Below are 17,305 nucleotides of genomic sequence, written 5' to 3'. Positions count from 1 at the left end.
TCATCCTCAGATAGATCCGTTAAGTCATGCATGACATTGGCTCCTAGCAGATTCAATCTGAACAGTAGTGAACAGTACTCTCTTCATCTTGACAGCTCCTGCAGAAGTCATTACTAGGAAGGTCTAGTGATCTAGCATGGAGCCCAAAAAGCCAGTGGCCAGTTTAAGTTCCGGTTTGCTCTCGGAAACTGAATAAGGATTCGTGATCTAGGTGGGTCATACGACGGCTACATGATCCTCACCAGTCTACAGGTAGCCTCAGTCGACCATCTGCGTAGCGCAAGCTCGTGGAGTTATTCACGGATCGAGCGTTAGCAGCTTGAATAATATTTTAGTAAAAAATGTAATTTTTAGTGTGAAATTGTAATTTGTTGTGAAAATCGATAATTCTAACGTTAAAGATTTTTAGTAAAACATTGATTAGAAAAATCTTTCAGAAAAATATTGAAATTTTGTGTCAATTTCAATACGAAAGGTTATGAAATCACTTTTGCATGTGTGATAAAAATTTGGATATTTCCAAAAGTTCTGATCCGATATTTTTGAAAAATTCACACAATATATAGATTAAAAAGTGAAAACAAGATATTTACAAATCTTGATATATATACTTTTTTACATTTTTGTCTCAGAACTATTAGAAATATATATGAAATCTAATTGGCACTTTTCAGACTATAATTTTGTTCAGTGTGAATGAAAGAGAATTTAGAATTTATGCGTATATGATGGCTGCTCTTTTGGTTAATAAGAGAACTAATATTTTCAATTGATTTTATGTTGAAATAGATTATGTTAATAAAGAGATTAATAAAATATAAACAAAATGCGCAAAAATAACCTAAAACTTCTAATTAGATTTAAGAGTTTCGAAGTAAAGAGTAAAAAATACAACAAAGATGAGCAAGTGACATCAAGTGACTTATGAATATGAGAGACAGAATATGTAAAATATTTAACCCGTTGTTAAAAAACTATTCACAATGTTTATAGTACTTTTAAGATAGATTTTGTGTATATTACCAAATTTCATTAAAAAACGATTCCTCAAAATTTTGCAAAGAAATTGGGATTTATTATTATTAGGAATTTTATTTAATTCTGCTTTATTTTAAATAACTATGATAAATTTCATCTACATTTAATGTTAATAAAAGTCACTAAATGGCGCAGAAAAAACGTGAAGTTGTTGAAAAATTAAACAAACAATTTACACTTAAAAAGCGGCGCATGTTATTTGAATGTGAAGTAAGTATTAAAAGCATCTAATGCTTTGACACGAAGACTCGTACTGTGACTCTAATCCCAATCTAACATTAATGTTAGAAAATATTATGTATAATCCAGAATAAATTCGTATAAAAACTTTTAAGTGACTCGAAATTAATCACTCACCTTAACACACGCTAACATCATGAAAACTCTTTGTCTCAACACACTCTCATACTCTTAGCTCTAAGTAAATAGGTACTCTCTTATATTTACTATATATACTACAGTTCCATTATTCGGCGACGACGACAACCTTGTCTGGAAGTCACTAACTGAGAGAGTAAGTGAGTAAAAGAAATCACACCAAAAGATAGACCATTAAAATTTTCAACTTTAAGAATCAGTCGTTTAGTAGCGGCCAATTAATAAGGTTGCGTTTCGTTTCACGGTTTAACTAGGAGATTTTTAAAAAGCCACGTGGGTTTCATAGAACATTTTTAATTTTATTAATTATAGCGAAAATACAAACGAAACTACAATAAAAAGTGAGTTTTTAGCATAAGTTTATGAAATCAAAGAAAATTCAAAAAGAAAATTTTCAAAATATTGACAATTTATGTGTTAAAATGTAAAATCACATGGCGTTATGTATTACATATATATGTACATATACATATGTATGTATGTGTTTATTACTTTGCTTTACAAAAAATTAATTTAAAGATATAATTAACTAATTTTAAATGTTTTAAAAAAAATATCAAAATTTTTATGTATAATTTATTTGCTGAAACCCTTTATGTGTTTTTATAACTGGTTTTGCAAACGTGTGGGTTCAACTAAACATACCAGTGCGTCGTTCTCACAGTTTCCTTATGATTTTTTAATTAATATTTATTTTTTCATTTGCAAATATTGTTTTGATACAAAAGAAATATGAAACCTAAAAACAAACAAGTTTTCTATACAAAAAATGCGTTTCAAATTCTTATCAAACCCACACCACTACACAAAGAATACTTTCTAATTTCGCACTTAGAATAATTAACAACTTCAAATACAATGTGCGCTACCCCACAGGCCGATTTATTACATGTCAAAATTGTCATTTATTTGAGTTATCTTTATAAATCTAATTATTCCCAATATGAATCTGTCTACTTTTGTAAAGACTTAATGAAATTGATTAATTTCTATAAAAGAAAAATAAAAAACGTGATTTAAATTTTAGTTTAACTTTGTTGTAATAAATAGATCTAAATATTACTGTTGTTGTTATTTATTTGTGTCTTTATATAAATTTAATACTTTTTTGTATTTTTTTTTTATAAATTATAAAAATTTTAAAGTGCCTGTGTGTGTTTTTATTTTTTGCGTATTTAGTATTTGTGAGATTTTTAATACAAGTTTTACCGGCATCTGTGTGTCTCCGTCTCTATGCTTTTGTCTCATTTTCTATACAAGATTTTTTGAGCACATCGGAGATAACAAATAAATTGAAATTGAAAATGTACTCAATGTAAACAATACAACACAAAAACGACCGCATTTGATAAGAAAAGATATGAAAACAAGTTCAAGTATACCAACGAGTTATTATTCGGTTGACTTAAGGTATTCGGTGTGCCTAAATGTATCTGCTCTATTACAGATAAATTTTAAAGATAGTTTCATAAATATTAAAAAAAAATTAAGTGAAATTTTTTTAAACATTTAAAATTATTAAAGTAATCCAGACTTTAAGGGTGGTCTTTTATTGACTCCATACTAAATTACCAGTGTTGTGTAAAGTAATCAATGGACTTTATTTTTTCATCATATTTTTTTTTAACGGAATTTAAAATAATGTCTTCAATAACTAAATTAGGTTATCAATATTTCATTTATTGTTTATTTTTGCAATTTCCCAAACAAAACTTTTATTACAAACCCTTAATAACTTTATTAAGCTTTTACGAATGCAAGAGTTGAAGTTTAAAACTTCGTTATACCTATAAGCTAGAAGGATAACTAAGTAATTTTAATGAAAATATAAGTTATCCCTCAAATTGGGGAAACGGTTTACAGAGAGAGACATAGAGACCGTTAATCGCCACTTCATATATTGCAAAGAGACAGTCAGAAAGCTGATGTAAAAAAGGCAGTCAATAAGTCAATACATATTTATGAATCTTTTCGCTTAAGTTTTTTTTCTTTTTGTCTCTGCTATCGCTTGTAAAAGGTGCACTAAAGTGACTTCCTAGTGGTTGGATGTTAGTGGATTAGTTTTCAATAATTTCTCAGCTGTTGTGAAGTTCAAGATTTTTAATCTCAATAATTCTGGGGGATATTCAAAAATAACATGTGTTTGTTTTAGCAAGAAGTTAATCGTCATTTAATAGATTACTAAGAGACAGTCAAAAAAGGTAGTCCAAATGACAATGAACCTTTTCACTTAAGTTTTTTTAAGTGTCTCTGTCTAGATTACTTGAAGATTGCTTTCTCTCTCGTTTTCATATAGTAAATTAGTGACGAAGGACAGACAGGAGCCAATAAGGTGTAAATGACAGACATTTTCAAATATATTTAATTTTTGTCAAATCACTGGGAGAGTTCAAGATAACTAAAACAACTAAAAATATTGACAATCGATCACACACTAAATTACCGGCGATATGAGAAGTTATTGTTATTATTGTTAATAAATACTTAAAACAAATATATTTATAACTTTTAAAACAGTCGAATAATGTAAGCGATGAATCCAATATAAGACTCTTACATTTCAAGAGCAACAAGAGTTTTAACATCTGTTTTGCATTTGCAGTAAATTTTTTCCAAAAACTTATCTGTAAAGGTTTTTTAAGTAATTTTCCTACACATGTTATCCATGCTAACGATCAGTATTTTACAAATATCTATGTATGTGTAAACTTTGAAGACATTCAAAAATTGTATGCTTTGACAATGAAAAAAGTTAAAGCCAAAAGTAAGTGCGAAAATATAGTCGGAAAATATTACCGCTAAACATTCCTTAGGAGTTCCTTTACCGAACATTGTTAACAATTTTTAACATAAATTTAAAATTTTCTAAAAAAAAATACAAGTAATTCTTTTGTCTTTGCAGTTCCTTAACTTTAACTTATAAGCCCAAAATATTCTCCAAAAACCCAACAACATGTATTCTCCGAATTGTTATTTGGTACTTGAAGACTCAACCGTTTTAAGCGGTCAAGCCTTTGGTGCTAAGGCACCTGTCGACGGTGAGGTAGTTTTCCAAACAGGTATGGTGGGTTATCCCGAATCCATGACAGATCGTTCGTATAGAGCTCAAATATTGGTATTAACCTACCCCCTGATTGGTAACTATGGTATACCCGATATGGAGGAAAAAGATGAACATGGTTTACCCAAACATTTGGAATGGTTGGAGGGTATATCCATAGCCGCCTTGGTGGTGGGAGAAAATTGTGAAACACCCTCTCACTGGCGTGCCAAGGAAACCCTATCACAATGGATGGAAAAACACAATGTTCCCGGTATTAGTGGCATAGATACCAGAGCTTTGACCAAGAAGATACGTGAAAATGGTGCCATTTTGGGTCGTATTGTTTATGAATATCCAGAAAATGTAGAAGCATTAAAATTTTCCGATCCCAATCAGCGTAATTTGGTGGCTGAGTGTTCAGTTAAGGAACCCATGGTTTTCAATGAGACTGGATCACCACGCATCTGTGCCATTGATTGTGGTTTGAAATTGAATCAAATTAAATGTTTTATTTCCCGTGGAGCTCGTGTTGAATTGGTGCCCTGGAATTGGGAGTTAGATGAATCCACCTTTGATGGTCTGTTTATTTCCAACGGTCCTGGTGATCCAGTTGTTTGCAAGGATACCGTTACTCAAATACAAAAAGTGTTGAAATCTGGTAAGAAACCTGTTTTTGGCATATGTTTGGGTCATCAATTGTTGTCCACCGCCATTGGCTGCAAAACCTACAAAATGAAATACGGTAACAGAGGTCACAATTTGCCCTGTATACATCATGGTACTGGACGTTGTTACATGACTTCTCAAAATCACGGTTTTGCTGTAGATACGGAAACTTTACCTATGGAATGGGAACCTTTGTTCACCAATGCCAACGATAACACCAATGAAGGTAATATAACCTACTTACAGTCTGTATTAGAAAATCTTTACTTAATCTTTACTTTTTTCAGGTATAATTCACAAACAAAAACCCTATTTCTCGGTACAATTCCATCCTGAACATACTGCTGGTCCTGAAGATCTTGAATTACTTTTCGATGTCTTCTTAAATGCTGTGAAAAATCAAACCGCTCAGGGAGCCTCTACCATTAGTTTACGTCAACAATTAATCAATCGTTTGATGTACACTCCCACACCCGAATCCTTGTTGGAAAAGCGTCCTCGCAAGGTTTTAATTTTGGGTTCTGGCGGTTTATCTATTGGACAGGCTGGTGAATTTGATTACTCCGGTTCACAGGCCATTAAAGCCATGAAGGAAGAGAAAATTCAAACTGTTTTAATTAATCCCAATATTGCTACTGTACAAACATCTAAAGGCTTGGCTGACAAGTGTTACTTTTTGCCTTTGACTCCCGAATATGTGGAACAAGTTATTAAGGCCGAAAGACCTAATGGTGTACTCCTGACTTTTGGTGGTCAAACCGCTTTGAACTGTGGTGTAGAGTTAGAAAAGTCTGGTGTTTTTGCTAAATACAATGTCAAGATTTTGGGTACACCCATCAAATCCATTATAGAGACTGAAGATCGTAAAATATTTGCTGAACGCGTTAATGAGATTGGTGAACAAGTGGCTCCTTCTGAAGCCGTTTATTCCGTAGAAGAAGCTTTAAGTGCTGCCAAGCGCATTGGCTATCCTGTAATGGCTAGAGCTGCCTTTTCATTGGGCGGTTTGGGCTCTGGTTTTGCTGACAATGAAGAGGAATTGGAAACTTTGGCCCGCCATGCTTTGGCCCATTCCAGTCAATTGATTATTGACAAATCATTGAAGGGCTGGAAAGAAGTCGAATATGAAGTAGTAAGAGATGCTTTCGACAATTGTATTACCGTTTGTAATATGGAAAATTTGGATCCTTTGGGCATTCATACTGGTGAAAGTATTGTTGTAGCACCTTCCCAAACTCTCAATAATCGTGAATATAATATGTTGAGAAGTACCGCCTTGAAGGTTATTCGTCATTTTGGTGTAGTAGGTGAATGTAATATTCAATATGCCTTGAATCCTTATTCCGAGGAATACTATATCATCGAAGTTAATGCCCGTCTTTCGAGAAGTTCCGCTTTGGCTAGTAAGGCAACCGGTTATCCTTTGGCTTATGTTGCTGCCAAACTTTCCTTGGGAGTGCCTTTACCCAGCATTAAGAATTCCGTTACTGGCGTTACTACCGCCTGCTTTGAACCCTCTTTGGATTACTGTGTGGTGAAAATTCCACGTTGGGATTTGTCCAAATTTGTGAGAGTAAGCAAAAATATTGGCAGTTCTATGAAGAGTGTAGGCGAGGTCATGTCTATTGGTCGCAACTTTGAAGAAGCATTCCAAAAGGCTTTACGTATGGTTGATAATTCTGTGAATGGTTTCGATCCTTACTTGCAAGAAGTTAAGAATGATGAATTGACTGAACCCACCGATAAGAGACCGTTTGTTTTGGCCGCTGCATTAAAAGCAAATTATTCCATAGATGAGTTACATTCTTTGACCAAAATCGATAAATGGTTCTTGAACAAAATGAAAAATATAATTGAATTCTATAATGAATTGGAAGTTTCGGGCTCTACATTGACCGCTGAACAGTTGTTACATGCCAAGCGTATAGGTTTCTCCGATAAGCAAATTGGCCAGGCTGCCAAAATCACAGAGTTGGCAGTACGTACCTTGAGAAAGGAAATGGGTATTATACCCTTCGTTAAGCAAATCGATACCGTGGCTGGTGAATGGCCTGCTGCCACCAATTATTTGTACTTGACCTACAATGCTTCCGAAAATGATATAGATTTCCCTGGTGGCTATACCATTGTGGTGGGATCGGGTGTCTATCGTATTGGTTCATCTGTGGAGTTCGATTGGTGCGCTGTAGGTTGCTTGAGGGAACTAAGAAACCTGGGCAAACCCACCATTATGATTAATTATAATCCCGAAACAGTATCCACCGATTACGATATGTGTGATCGTTTGTACTTTGAGGAAATTTCCTTTGAAGTTGTTATGGATATTTATGAACTGGAACATTCCGAAGGTATTATCCTATCTATGGGTGGTCAATTGCCCAACAATATAGCCATGGATTTGCATAGACAACAAGCCAAGGTTTTGGGTACTTCACCTGAATCCATCGATTCTGCTGAAAATCGTTTCAAGTTTTCACGTATGTTGGATCGTAAGGGTATTTTACAACCTAGATGGAAGGAATTGACTAATCACGAATCGGCCATAGCTTTCTGCGAGGAAGTAGGTTTCCCCTGTTTGGTAAGACCTTCTTATGTTTTATCGGGAGCTGCCATGAACGTAGCATATTCCAATCAAGATTTGTTAACTTATCTTAATGCTGCTTCTCAAGTCAGCAAAGAGCATCCAGTGGTTATATCCAAATTCTTAACGGAAGCCAAGGAAATCGATGTAGATGCTGTAGCGGCCGATGGTGAAATATTATGTATGGCTGTTTCAGAGCATGTAGAGAATGCTGGTGTTCATTCTGGTGATGCCACCTTGGTAACACCACCACAGGATTTAAATGCTGAAACTTTGGAAAACATAAAACGCATAACCCGTGATTTGGCTGCTTTATTAGATGTTACCGGTCCCTTTAACATGCAAATTATTGCCAAAAACAACGAACTAAAAGTTATCGAGTGCAATGTGCGTGTCTCCAGATCTTTCCCCTTTGTGTCGAAAACCTTGAATCATGATTTTGTGGCCACTGCAACCAGAGCCATCATGGGTTTGCCAGTAGAACCTGTTGATGTCTTACATGGTGTTGGCAAAGTTGGTGTTAAGGTGCCACAATTCAGTTTTTCACGTCTGGCTGGTGCCGATGTTCAATTGGGCGTTGAAATGGCCTCAACTGGTGAGGTAGCCTGTTTCGGTGATAATCGTTATGAAGCCTATTTGAAGGGTATGATGTCAACTGGTTTCCAAATTCCTAAGAAGGGTATTCTACTCTCTATTGGTAGTTTCAAGGTAAATTTTGATTTATATTTATAAATTATATAAGGATTGTTAAATTTTTTTCCAATTTTTTTCTTTTAGCACAAAATGGAACTTTTACCCTCTATTAGAGACTTGGCTAAAATGGGTTACAAACTTTATGCCTCCATGGGTACTGGTGACTTTTATGCAGAACATGGTGTGGATGTAAGTAAAACAACCGATTTTAATTTAATTTAATTATTATTTTATTATAATACAAATTTTGAGAGTAAAATACTAAACTTGAGAATCTAAGTATCGGAGGACTGATTAAAAACTCCCTTCAGCTGTAATGTTTTACGTTTTAGCATTTCACGTATATGAGCCTTTTTCTCTTCGGCCGACATATTATTAAGGAAATGATTAGTATTTTGAGAAATGTTTTGAAATATTTCCGTATTCCCTATGGGTGAAGACTTTATAAAGTCCGAGGAACTTTTTAGTTTACTACGCAGATAGGATGGTATTAATGACTGTTTATCGGTGGAAGTTAGTTTTTCTTCTTCCTCATTTAAATCCTCAATGTCATCTCGATCGTCCTCATTTTCGGAGTTATTATTTTCGATTTCTTTAGATTCGTTCTTAGATCTTAAAATACTAACTGGACTGTAGCCTTGGGGCTTTTGTATGGGATTTAAGTCGCCTTGATGTACCGTTATAACTTTATCCCTAAACTTAATGGATTTTCTAGGTTCTGGAGATTTTACAGGACCGATGTTTTCTGGTAGACTTGTTGCTTTGTGGGAGGTCTTTAAACAAGTTTTGATTTCAGCTTCCCCAACTGGCATTGAATGTAAGGGATTTATATCTCCTGGTTGCACCTCCACAACCACATTGCGAAATTTAATTGATTTTCTAGGTTCCGGTGATCGTTCAGGAGAAGTAGGTTCACTTCTTTCCAACACTCCTTCCATATGAAATTTTAAACATTTTTTAGGTTCAGGGGTTGCTGTTGCCAACTTATCCTGCGGTATCATTTCTTCATATACATTGAATGAATTTGTTTCTATAGTTTGTGGTACTTCTGGTAACACTGGTTCCATGCTTATTCTCCTAGGCAACGAAGGTGGAGCAATGGAAAAGTCTTCTTTATCATAAATAATTTGCAATTCTTCATCGAGATTATGTATAGAGGCCAAATATTCCTTGGCTCCTATATCACAACCATAGTTATGGTAACATTTACAAAGACGACGTGCCTGCGATAAATATGTTTTGGCCATTACCACCGACTGAAATTGTATAGCTTTAGCGGCCATTTCTAATAAATGATCAAGTATAATTTCTAATATATTGGTTCTCCTAAGATTTTCCACTCCTTGATTGAGTTGTCTTGTATTAGCAGACTTAATGTTGCGTTTGAAAAAGAACTGTAAAAGAATTTAAACTTAATATGTAATCATAAAGTCAAATAATTAATTATTACCTCTACATCTATGGACTCCACTGAACGTCTTTTAGCATGCATTTCCTGTTTTTTCATTTCAATATTGTGTCTTAATAAATGTGTTTTACGCCTTAATTTACCATTTGTTCGAACATGATGCTGTTTAAGACCCAACAAACCTTTGGCTCCCTCATCAGGCATTAAACATGAGCTTTCTTCCTCCTCCTGTGCCAAATCAATTAGTGAACGAGCATTTTTGGCCAGCATTTTCAACTTCACCATATCATTTTCTACTAGATTCTCATACAACTTTTTAAAATTCAATTTAGGTATGAAATCGTCAGTAAATTCCAAATTACGAAAAGCTATCATAAGATGCATAACCGGATTGGTGGTAATGTCCGCCAATATAGTGTATAACGAATTAAGGGAATATTCGGGTATACTTTCGAAAAGATTGCGCTCTCTTATGAAATAATCACTTAGTTGTTTCTCTTTAACTCTCTGCTTGAAAGAGTTAAGAAAACGTAACAGCACTTCACCCAAGAACTCTTCGGGCCAGGCAGTGTAGTCTCTCTCACACTCCCAAAATAAATGCATGCGCAAGTGATCTAAAGCAAACATGAGCGATTTGTTTTTCTCTATAGGTTCCACAAAACTTTTAATTAAAGCTTTACTTATCATATAGACTTTAACTTGGGCATTAGACAAGTGTTGTTCCAGATAACGCTCCGCCTTAGGAAACACTATACGCCATTCGATGTCTCTGAAAGGATTACGTTTCTTTTTAGGTGCATAGCCCATGGGTATGACATGAAAACCAAAAGTTTCTATGCGCTTTATCATGGCTCTGGTGGGCCATTGTATTTGTTGGCCCGTTTGGGGATTTGTGGAAATGGGACGATCTCTCAGACGAAACTCAAAGGCACATTTGGGCCAGTCGGAAACATTTTGGGCGGCATATATAGCTGGTATTAGTTCATATTTATTAGTGTAGATGGAAGTGCCGCGATAAGTGGACTCATTCAATTCCAGTTCTGAAATATTTAATTTTTCAGCTAATTTTTTGCGCACCAATTCACCAAAATATTTCATAAATTCTCGGGAATTTAAATAATTTTGGGCCAACAGCTTGCGTCGCTTTTCCAATTCAATTCTATATAATTTAATAGCTTGCAAAGTGTCATAATCTCTATAATCCTCTACGATCTCACAACCATCACTGTTCTCGTATTCGCTATCACTGTCCTCCTCATCATCGGTAAATTCTTCTTCCTGCAAAGGTTGTACAAAATTACCCAACGATGATATACACGATTCAGGCAAAACTTTGGCATCTATTCTATGCTGCTCCCGAGCATTAGACATTTTAAGCTCTCTAAGAGGATGTTGAGTATTTAAGTGTGATATAAAAGCATAATCATAGTCTTCTTCTTTATCATTATCGTAGGTATTTAAAACGGTTTTACTGCTGTAAGGACTGGTGGTACCATAACCCGAACTGCCTTCACTATAAATGTCCTCAAAATCTCCGGTTAATGTTTTTGCCTGCTTAGGATCTTCACGTAATTTCAAACGTACATAACCTTTCCATTTAATATTGCTGAGCATTTGTACATAGTCCTCTTTACAGGGTGTACTCTCACGAAAATCCAATTCCAAATCCACTTTACAGAGCGGAGATATTGAATCATAATTAGCATCATTGGGTCGCGCAATGTCGATATTTTCAAAAACTACATATATGGTCTGAGGTTGTAGTAATTGGACATTGTTCTTATCGGGACCATGACTGGGGAAAGTTTTAGAAAATATATTTTAGTTTTATTTTGGGTTTAAATGGTTTGTAAACTTTTCTAAACTTACCAGGGCTTGTATTTTACCCATTTTGCTATGGCCATATCTAAGGGGTTTGTTAGCAGTATCGAATGTTCTTCTAAATTTTGATTGAGTTGTTTTTCTTTGTTTAATTTTTCATCGGCAATTGCAGAGAGTTCACTGTAATTGAAAAGCAATTAATTTAGAAAGATAATTGAGGAAACAGAAAAGTGTTTTTTTAAACATCGAAATTCCTGGTAGTCAAACAAAGGTAAAAACTTTTTATTTAATAAAATTTTATAATAAAATAGAACTCATCTATTTAAATGTTCTTTAATAAGTCACGTGACTAGTTCTATGAAAGTTTCATTTTAGATATGAATAAAGTCTTAGCTTAAGTAAAATAAAATATTTATTATTTTTTTCTCCGGCTTAATAAAATATAATTCCTATATCTTACTCTTATTAATTAAACGTTCATTAGCCACTTTAAAAGTCAAGAAACGTGTGAATCCTCATTTGTACCACTTAATTATCTTAACTAATTGTTTTGAAACAATTTTATTTCATTTAGTATTTTTTTTGAAATCTATAAAAACCGATATAATTATGTTATCACTTGTAAATGAGTAATACAAGTAATTTAAAAAAAATTCACTTGTTTTAATAGCAACACTTGAAAATTTGAAGCACTATAATGAAAAGACAATACTTTGTTTTAAAACATAGAACTGATGAAATCCCAACAAAATTAAAGATAAAAAATTGGTTCTTTTTATTTCTATTAAACGATAGAAACAGTAGTTGAGGGGGGACTATTTGCTAGAAACAAACATAAGAGCTAAACAAATATCCGCCTTTCAAAGCGTAAGGTTTTTCCTGTTTACTACAAAAATTATTAAAAAATAGATGGCACCTATTTAAATGGTATTAATTTAAAACTAAACACACCTTTCATAGTTTTTGAAAAATTGTATGGACAAGGCCATTTGATTTAAAATAAATTCACATAAATCCTCATTCAATAGTTTTTGTATTTTCGTTTCCAATTGACGATTTAAATCCTCACGACGAAAATCATAACGCATGGTATGATAATTGAAATTCGTTTGTATTTCCGTTGTGTCTGCACTACCACGCTGACGTATTGTGGCTGATGATGCTGCCTGCTGTTCTTGCTTTTGTTCATTTGAGGCACGACGTTTACGTTTGGTTTTGCCCAACTTTTTTGCTTGTTTCTTTTGTAAAATAGCTATTTGTTTTTTCTCTTTCTCCTGCTGCTGGCGGGTACGTTCTCTTAGCGATTCTTTGTATTGTATTTCCTGTAAAGGATTGTTGGGTTTCTGCAAAGGTTTTGAACTAGAACGACCCATTTGTTTTAATAATTTAGGGAATTTTTCTTTTCTAGTTATAGTTCCGTTTATTTTTTTTTTTTGTGTTCGCTTTTTACCGAGATCTTCTTCAATTAGGTGACAATTAAAAACTAAAAAAATAAATTGATCATTACTATTTAATTGTTATCATTAATGTTGTTGTGCGAGATGTGTGTTTTTGAAAAGAGGTATTTTTTTTATTATTTTATAGGTTTCTTATCAATAAATATTTGTTTTTATATATTTAATAACAAATATATATTATTGATTGCCTATTCTTGGTGGTGATTTCTTTATATATTTTATTTTATCTTATTTTACCATTTAGTGGTATACTCTTTTTTCTTTATATTTAGACTCGTGTCTGTCAATGATGTTCTTCTTTCCTTGTAAGTTTTTATATAATTAACAATACAATTAAGTTGTGGGCAAAAATATATTGTAACTTGTATAAGAATAAGTTACTTCTTGATCTCTTGAATACGTTATTTTAAAATCTTGTAATTGCGGATCGATAATGTTTTGATAGCTGTAGAGCATTTAGTCTAAATTTACTTTCTTCCTTACAGAAACATTATGTTGATATTGAAACTAATAATTCTACAAGATCTAGTCCCCAAATACAGCTCTGGTTCCAATTAAATATTTTTTATTATAGTTATAGTAACCAGGATTGATCGCCACGCCACTCTTATGAAACTCATACAGAAGACTACTGTCACAGCACCATTCTCTCTTCTTACTTACAGTCTTTTGTGATCACATCTTGTTGGTGGCTATGTTTACCAAGAAGCAACTTAATGACATTTCAAATTTGGCTCAATTTCTTAAGAGTCGTGTAATAAAAGATCATTCTGTGAACGACTTATTAAAGAATGTTTAAAATATTTAAAATCATTCTCCTTCTATTCATATGCTCATCTCTGTGTCATTGAAAATATGTCGTTTAAATGATTACAAGTTAATTGAACTTGGAATATATTGGAACTAATATTTACTCGTGTTCTTCTTTAATTGCAAATATTTGCAAAAACCTATCACTGCTAAAGATGGTTATAAAATCCTTAATCTTATCACCGCAGAAACACATTATTCTCAGAAATCATATCAATTGGGAACAACACTTTTAAATAACTGTTTAAACAAAGAAATCCATTTAACACTAAATGGAACAATCTCCACACAAAGTCCTTTAAATTGGACTTTGGTATGACCTCAATAGAATAAACGTTTGATCCATTTCGTAAACGATTAAAGTCAAGTTTAATATATTTGAAATGTAGAATTCAAAAGTTGCGGACTTTACAGGACTTTTAAGCCGATAAACTTTTCAATATTTTCTTTTCAAATTTCAGGTCGAATGTGTACAATGGACTTTCGATAAGAATATGCCCGAAGATTTGAGTGGAGAATTAAGACATTTGGCTGAATTTTTGGCTACCAAACAATTTGACATGGTTATCAATTTGCCTATGAGAGGTGGTGGCGCTAGAAGGTAAATTCATCTTTATACTTATACAAACAAAACTATAAATTAATTTACTCCTTTTGATTCCTCTAGAGTTTCTTCCTTCATGACCCACGGTTATCGCACCAGACGTTTAGCGGTTGACTATTCCATTCCATTGGTCACTGATGTTAAGTGCACCAAATTGTTGGTGGAGTCTATGCGTGTGACAGGACGCAAACCAGCCATGAAAACACATACCGATTGTATGACTTCTAGACGCATGGTCACCTTGCCAGGTTTTATTGATGTTCATGTGCATTTACGTGAACCCGGAGCCACACACAAAGAAGATTTTGCCAGTGGTACAGCCGCTGCTTTGGCTGGAGGTGTTACCATGGTGTGTGCCATGCCCAACACTAACCCCGCTATCATAGATAGAACCTCGTTTACTCTATTCCAAGAATTGGCCAAGGCTGGCTCACGTTGTGATTATGCTTTATATGTTGGTGCTTCTGATACAAATTGGCAACATATACATGAATTGGCAGCCCAAGCGGCAGGTTTGAAAATGTACTTAAATGATACATTCAGTAATTTAAAAATGACTGATATGACCGTGTGGGAGAAACACATGCAAAACTGGCCCAAACGTGCGCCAATTGTTTGTCATGCTGAAAGACAAACTATGGGTGCTGTTATCTTGATGGCCCATCTTATGGATCGTGCTGTGCATATTTGTCACTTGGCCCGCAAAGAAGAAATTATGATTATTAAAGCCGCCAAGGAGAAGGGTATGCGTGTAACTTGTGAAGTATGTCCCCACCATCTGTTCTTGTCTACTAAGGATGTAGACTCCATTGGATCTGGTAGAGCTGAAGTTAGACCTGTTCTTTGCTCACCTGAAGATCAAAAGGCACTGTGGGATAATATTGATTGTATTGATGTATTTGCCACCGATCATGCTCCCCACACTTGGGAAGAAAAGAATTCCGAAAAGCCACCACCAGGCTTCCCAGGCATTGAGACTATTTTGCCTTTACTATTGCAGGCTGTCGATGATGGTCGTTTGTCTTTGGAAGATATTAAAAATAAATTCTATCGCAATCCCAAGAAAATATTTAGTCTTCCTGAACAACCCAATACTTATGTGGAGGTTGATTTGGATGAAGAATGGGTTATTAGCAAAGAATTCATGCATTCCAAGTCTAAGTGGACTCCATTTGAGGGTACTAAGGTTAAGGGTAAGGTACATCGTGTAGTCTTGCGCGGTGAAGTGGCCTACATAGATGGAGAAGTATTGGTACAACCAGGTTTTGGTCAAAATGTACGCAGTCACTATAACCTTAAATCCCTGTTGCAGCAATCTATGGAATCATTAGAAATTAAGACCTCCATTGATAATTTGGATCGTAGTACCGATTTTGTTTCCGATTCTCAAGCCAATGAAGCTTTCGCTAGATTGCTGTCGGAAACACCCTCAAAAACCAATGTACACTTCTCAGGAGATCCCAACTTTTTGCGTCCTATTTCCCCCTCACCACGCATACGTTGTGATTCGGCCAGTAATGCCACACTTAAGGAACTCATACAGAAGACTACTGCCACCGCACCCATCTCTCCCGTTACTCACAGTCTTTTGGGACGTCACATCTTGTCGGTGGATATGTTCACCAAGGAGCAACTTAATGACATTTTCAATTTGGCTCAATTGCTTAAGAGTCGTGTAGTTAAAGATCGTCCTGTGGATGATTTATTAAAGGGCAAAATCATGGCTTCGGTATTTTATGAAGTTAGTACCAGAACATCTTGCAGTTTTGCCGCAGCCATGCAGAGATTGGGTGGCCGTGTCATTTATATGGATGAAACTAGTTCTTCGGTGAAGAAGGGTGAAACCTTAGAGGATAGTATATCAGTTATGGCTGGTTATTCAGATGTGGTAGTTTTAAGACATCCACAACCAGGCGCAGTTGGTGTAAGTATACAATTAATATTAGGGTGCAAAGTAGTTTAAGTTTCTAAATTTAACTTTTCTTTTTCTTATTAAAGCGTGCTGCTCAACATTCTCGCAAACCTTTGATTAATGCCGGCGATGGTGTGGGTGAACATCCCAGTCAAGCTTTACTTGATATCTTCACTATACGTGAAGAAATCGGTACCGTTAATGGTCTTACCATTACCATGGTGGGTGATTTGAAACATGGCCGTACTGTGCATTCGTTAGCCCGTCTCTTGACCCTCTACAACGTGACCATACAGTATGTCAGTCCCGATAACTTGGGCATGCCTGATCACATTGTACGTTATGTCAACTCTAAAGGTATTAGTCAAAAGGTTTTGCAAAGTTTAGAAGAGGCTCTACCCACCACCGATGTTTTGTACATGACACGCATACAAAAGGAAAGATTCGCCAGCGAAGAAGAATATGAAATGGTAGGTTCTGGAAACTGAAGTTTTAAAAGTAATGTAATAATAAATGTTTCAATTTTTTTTCTTACAGTGCTGCGGTAAATTTATTGTCACCCCCAAACTCATGACCCTTGCAAGTCGTCGTACTATTGTTATGCATCCTTTGCCACGTGTATTTGAAATTAGCAAAGATTTCGACTCAGATCCCAGAGCAGCCTATTTCCGTCAAGCCGAATACGGCATGTATGTACGTATGGCTCTGTTAGCCATGGTAGTGGGCTGTCGCACTTGATGTGTTAACGATTACAAGGATATTGTTGATTTACTTTAGAATGCATTTCTACTATACATTTACATATATTTTTATATAAGTTAATTTCTTTTTTTATATATACATACATATACTATTTTACAATATCATTTAAAATTAAAACTATTAATAAAATTA

The 17,305-nt window shown here is 34.6% G+C and overlaps 2 protein-coding genes across 2 annotated transcripts; one reads left to right on the top strand and one right to left on the bottom strand.

The window, feature by feature from the left end:
* Positions 1–1,623: 1,623 nt before the first annotated feature.
* Positions 1,624–17,301, top strand: LOC111674829 (CAD protein). Its single transcript, XM_023435493.2, has 8 exons — positions 1,624–1,757; positions 4,319–5,351; positions 5,413–8,414; positions 8,484–8,588; positions 14,357–14,496; positions 14,563–16,423; positions 16,498–16,881; positions 16,949–17,301. Exons 2-8 carry the CDS (start codon positions 4,370–4,372, stop codon positions 17,147–17,149), a joined length of 6,675 nt encoding a protein of 2,224 aa, XP_023291261.2. The 5' UTR covers positions 1,624–1,757; positions 4,319–4,369; the 3' UTR covers positions 17,150–17,301.
* Positions 8,612–13,095, bottom strand: LOC111674831. Its single transcript, XM_046946394.1, has 4 exons — positions 12,580–13,095; positions 11,677–11,808; positions 9,850–11,602; positions 8,612–9,793 (listed from the first exon to the last, which is right to left on the bottom strand). The coding sequence occupies exons 1-4, from the start codon at positions 12,999–13,001 to the stop codon at positions 8,675–8,677; spliced, it is 3,426 nt and encodes a 1,141-aa protein (XP_046802350.1). The 5' UTR covers positions 13,002–13,095; the 3' UTR covers positions 8,612–8,674.
* Positions 17,302–17,305: the final 4 nt, after the last annotated feature.

Source organism: Lucilia cuprina, chromosome 3, assembly GCF_022045245.1.
Source record: "Lucilia cuprina isolate Lc7/37 chromosome 3, ASM2204524v1, whole genome shotgun sequence".
NCBI classification, from domain to species: domain Eukaryota; kingdom Metazoa; phylum Arthropoda; class Insecta; order Diptera; family Calliphoridae; genus Lucilia; species Lucilia cuprina.
This window is presented reverse-complemented; position numbering and strand designations above follow the sequence as displayed.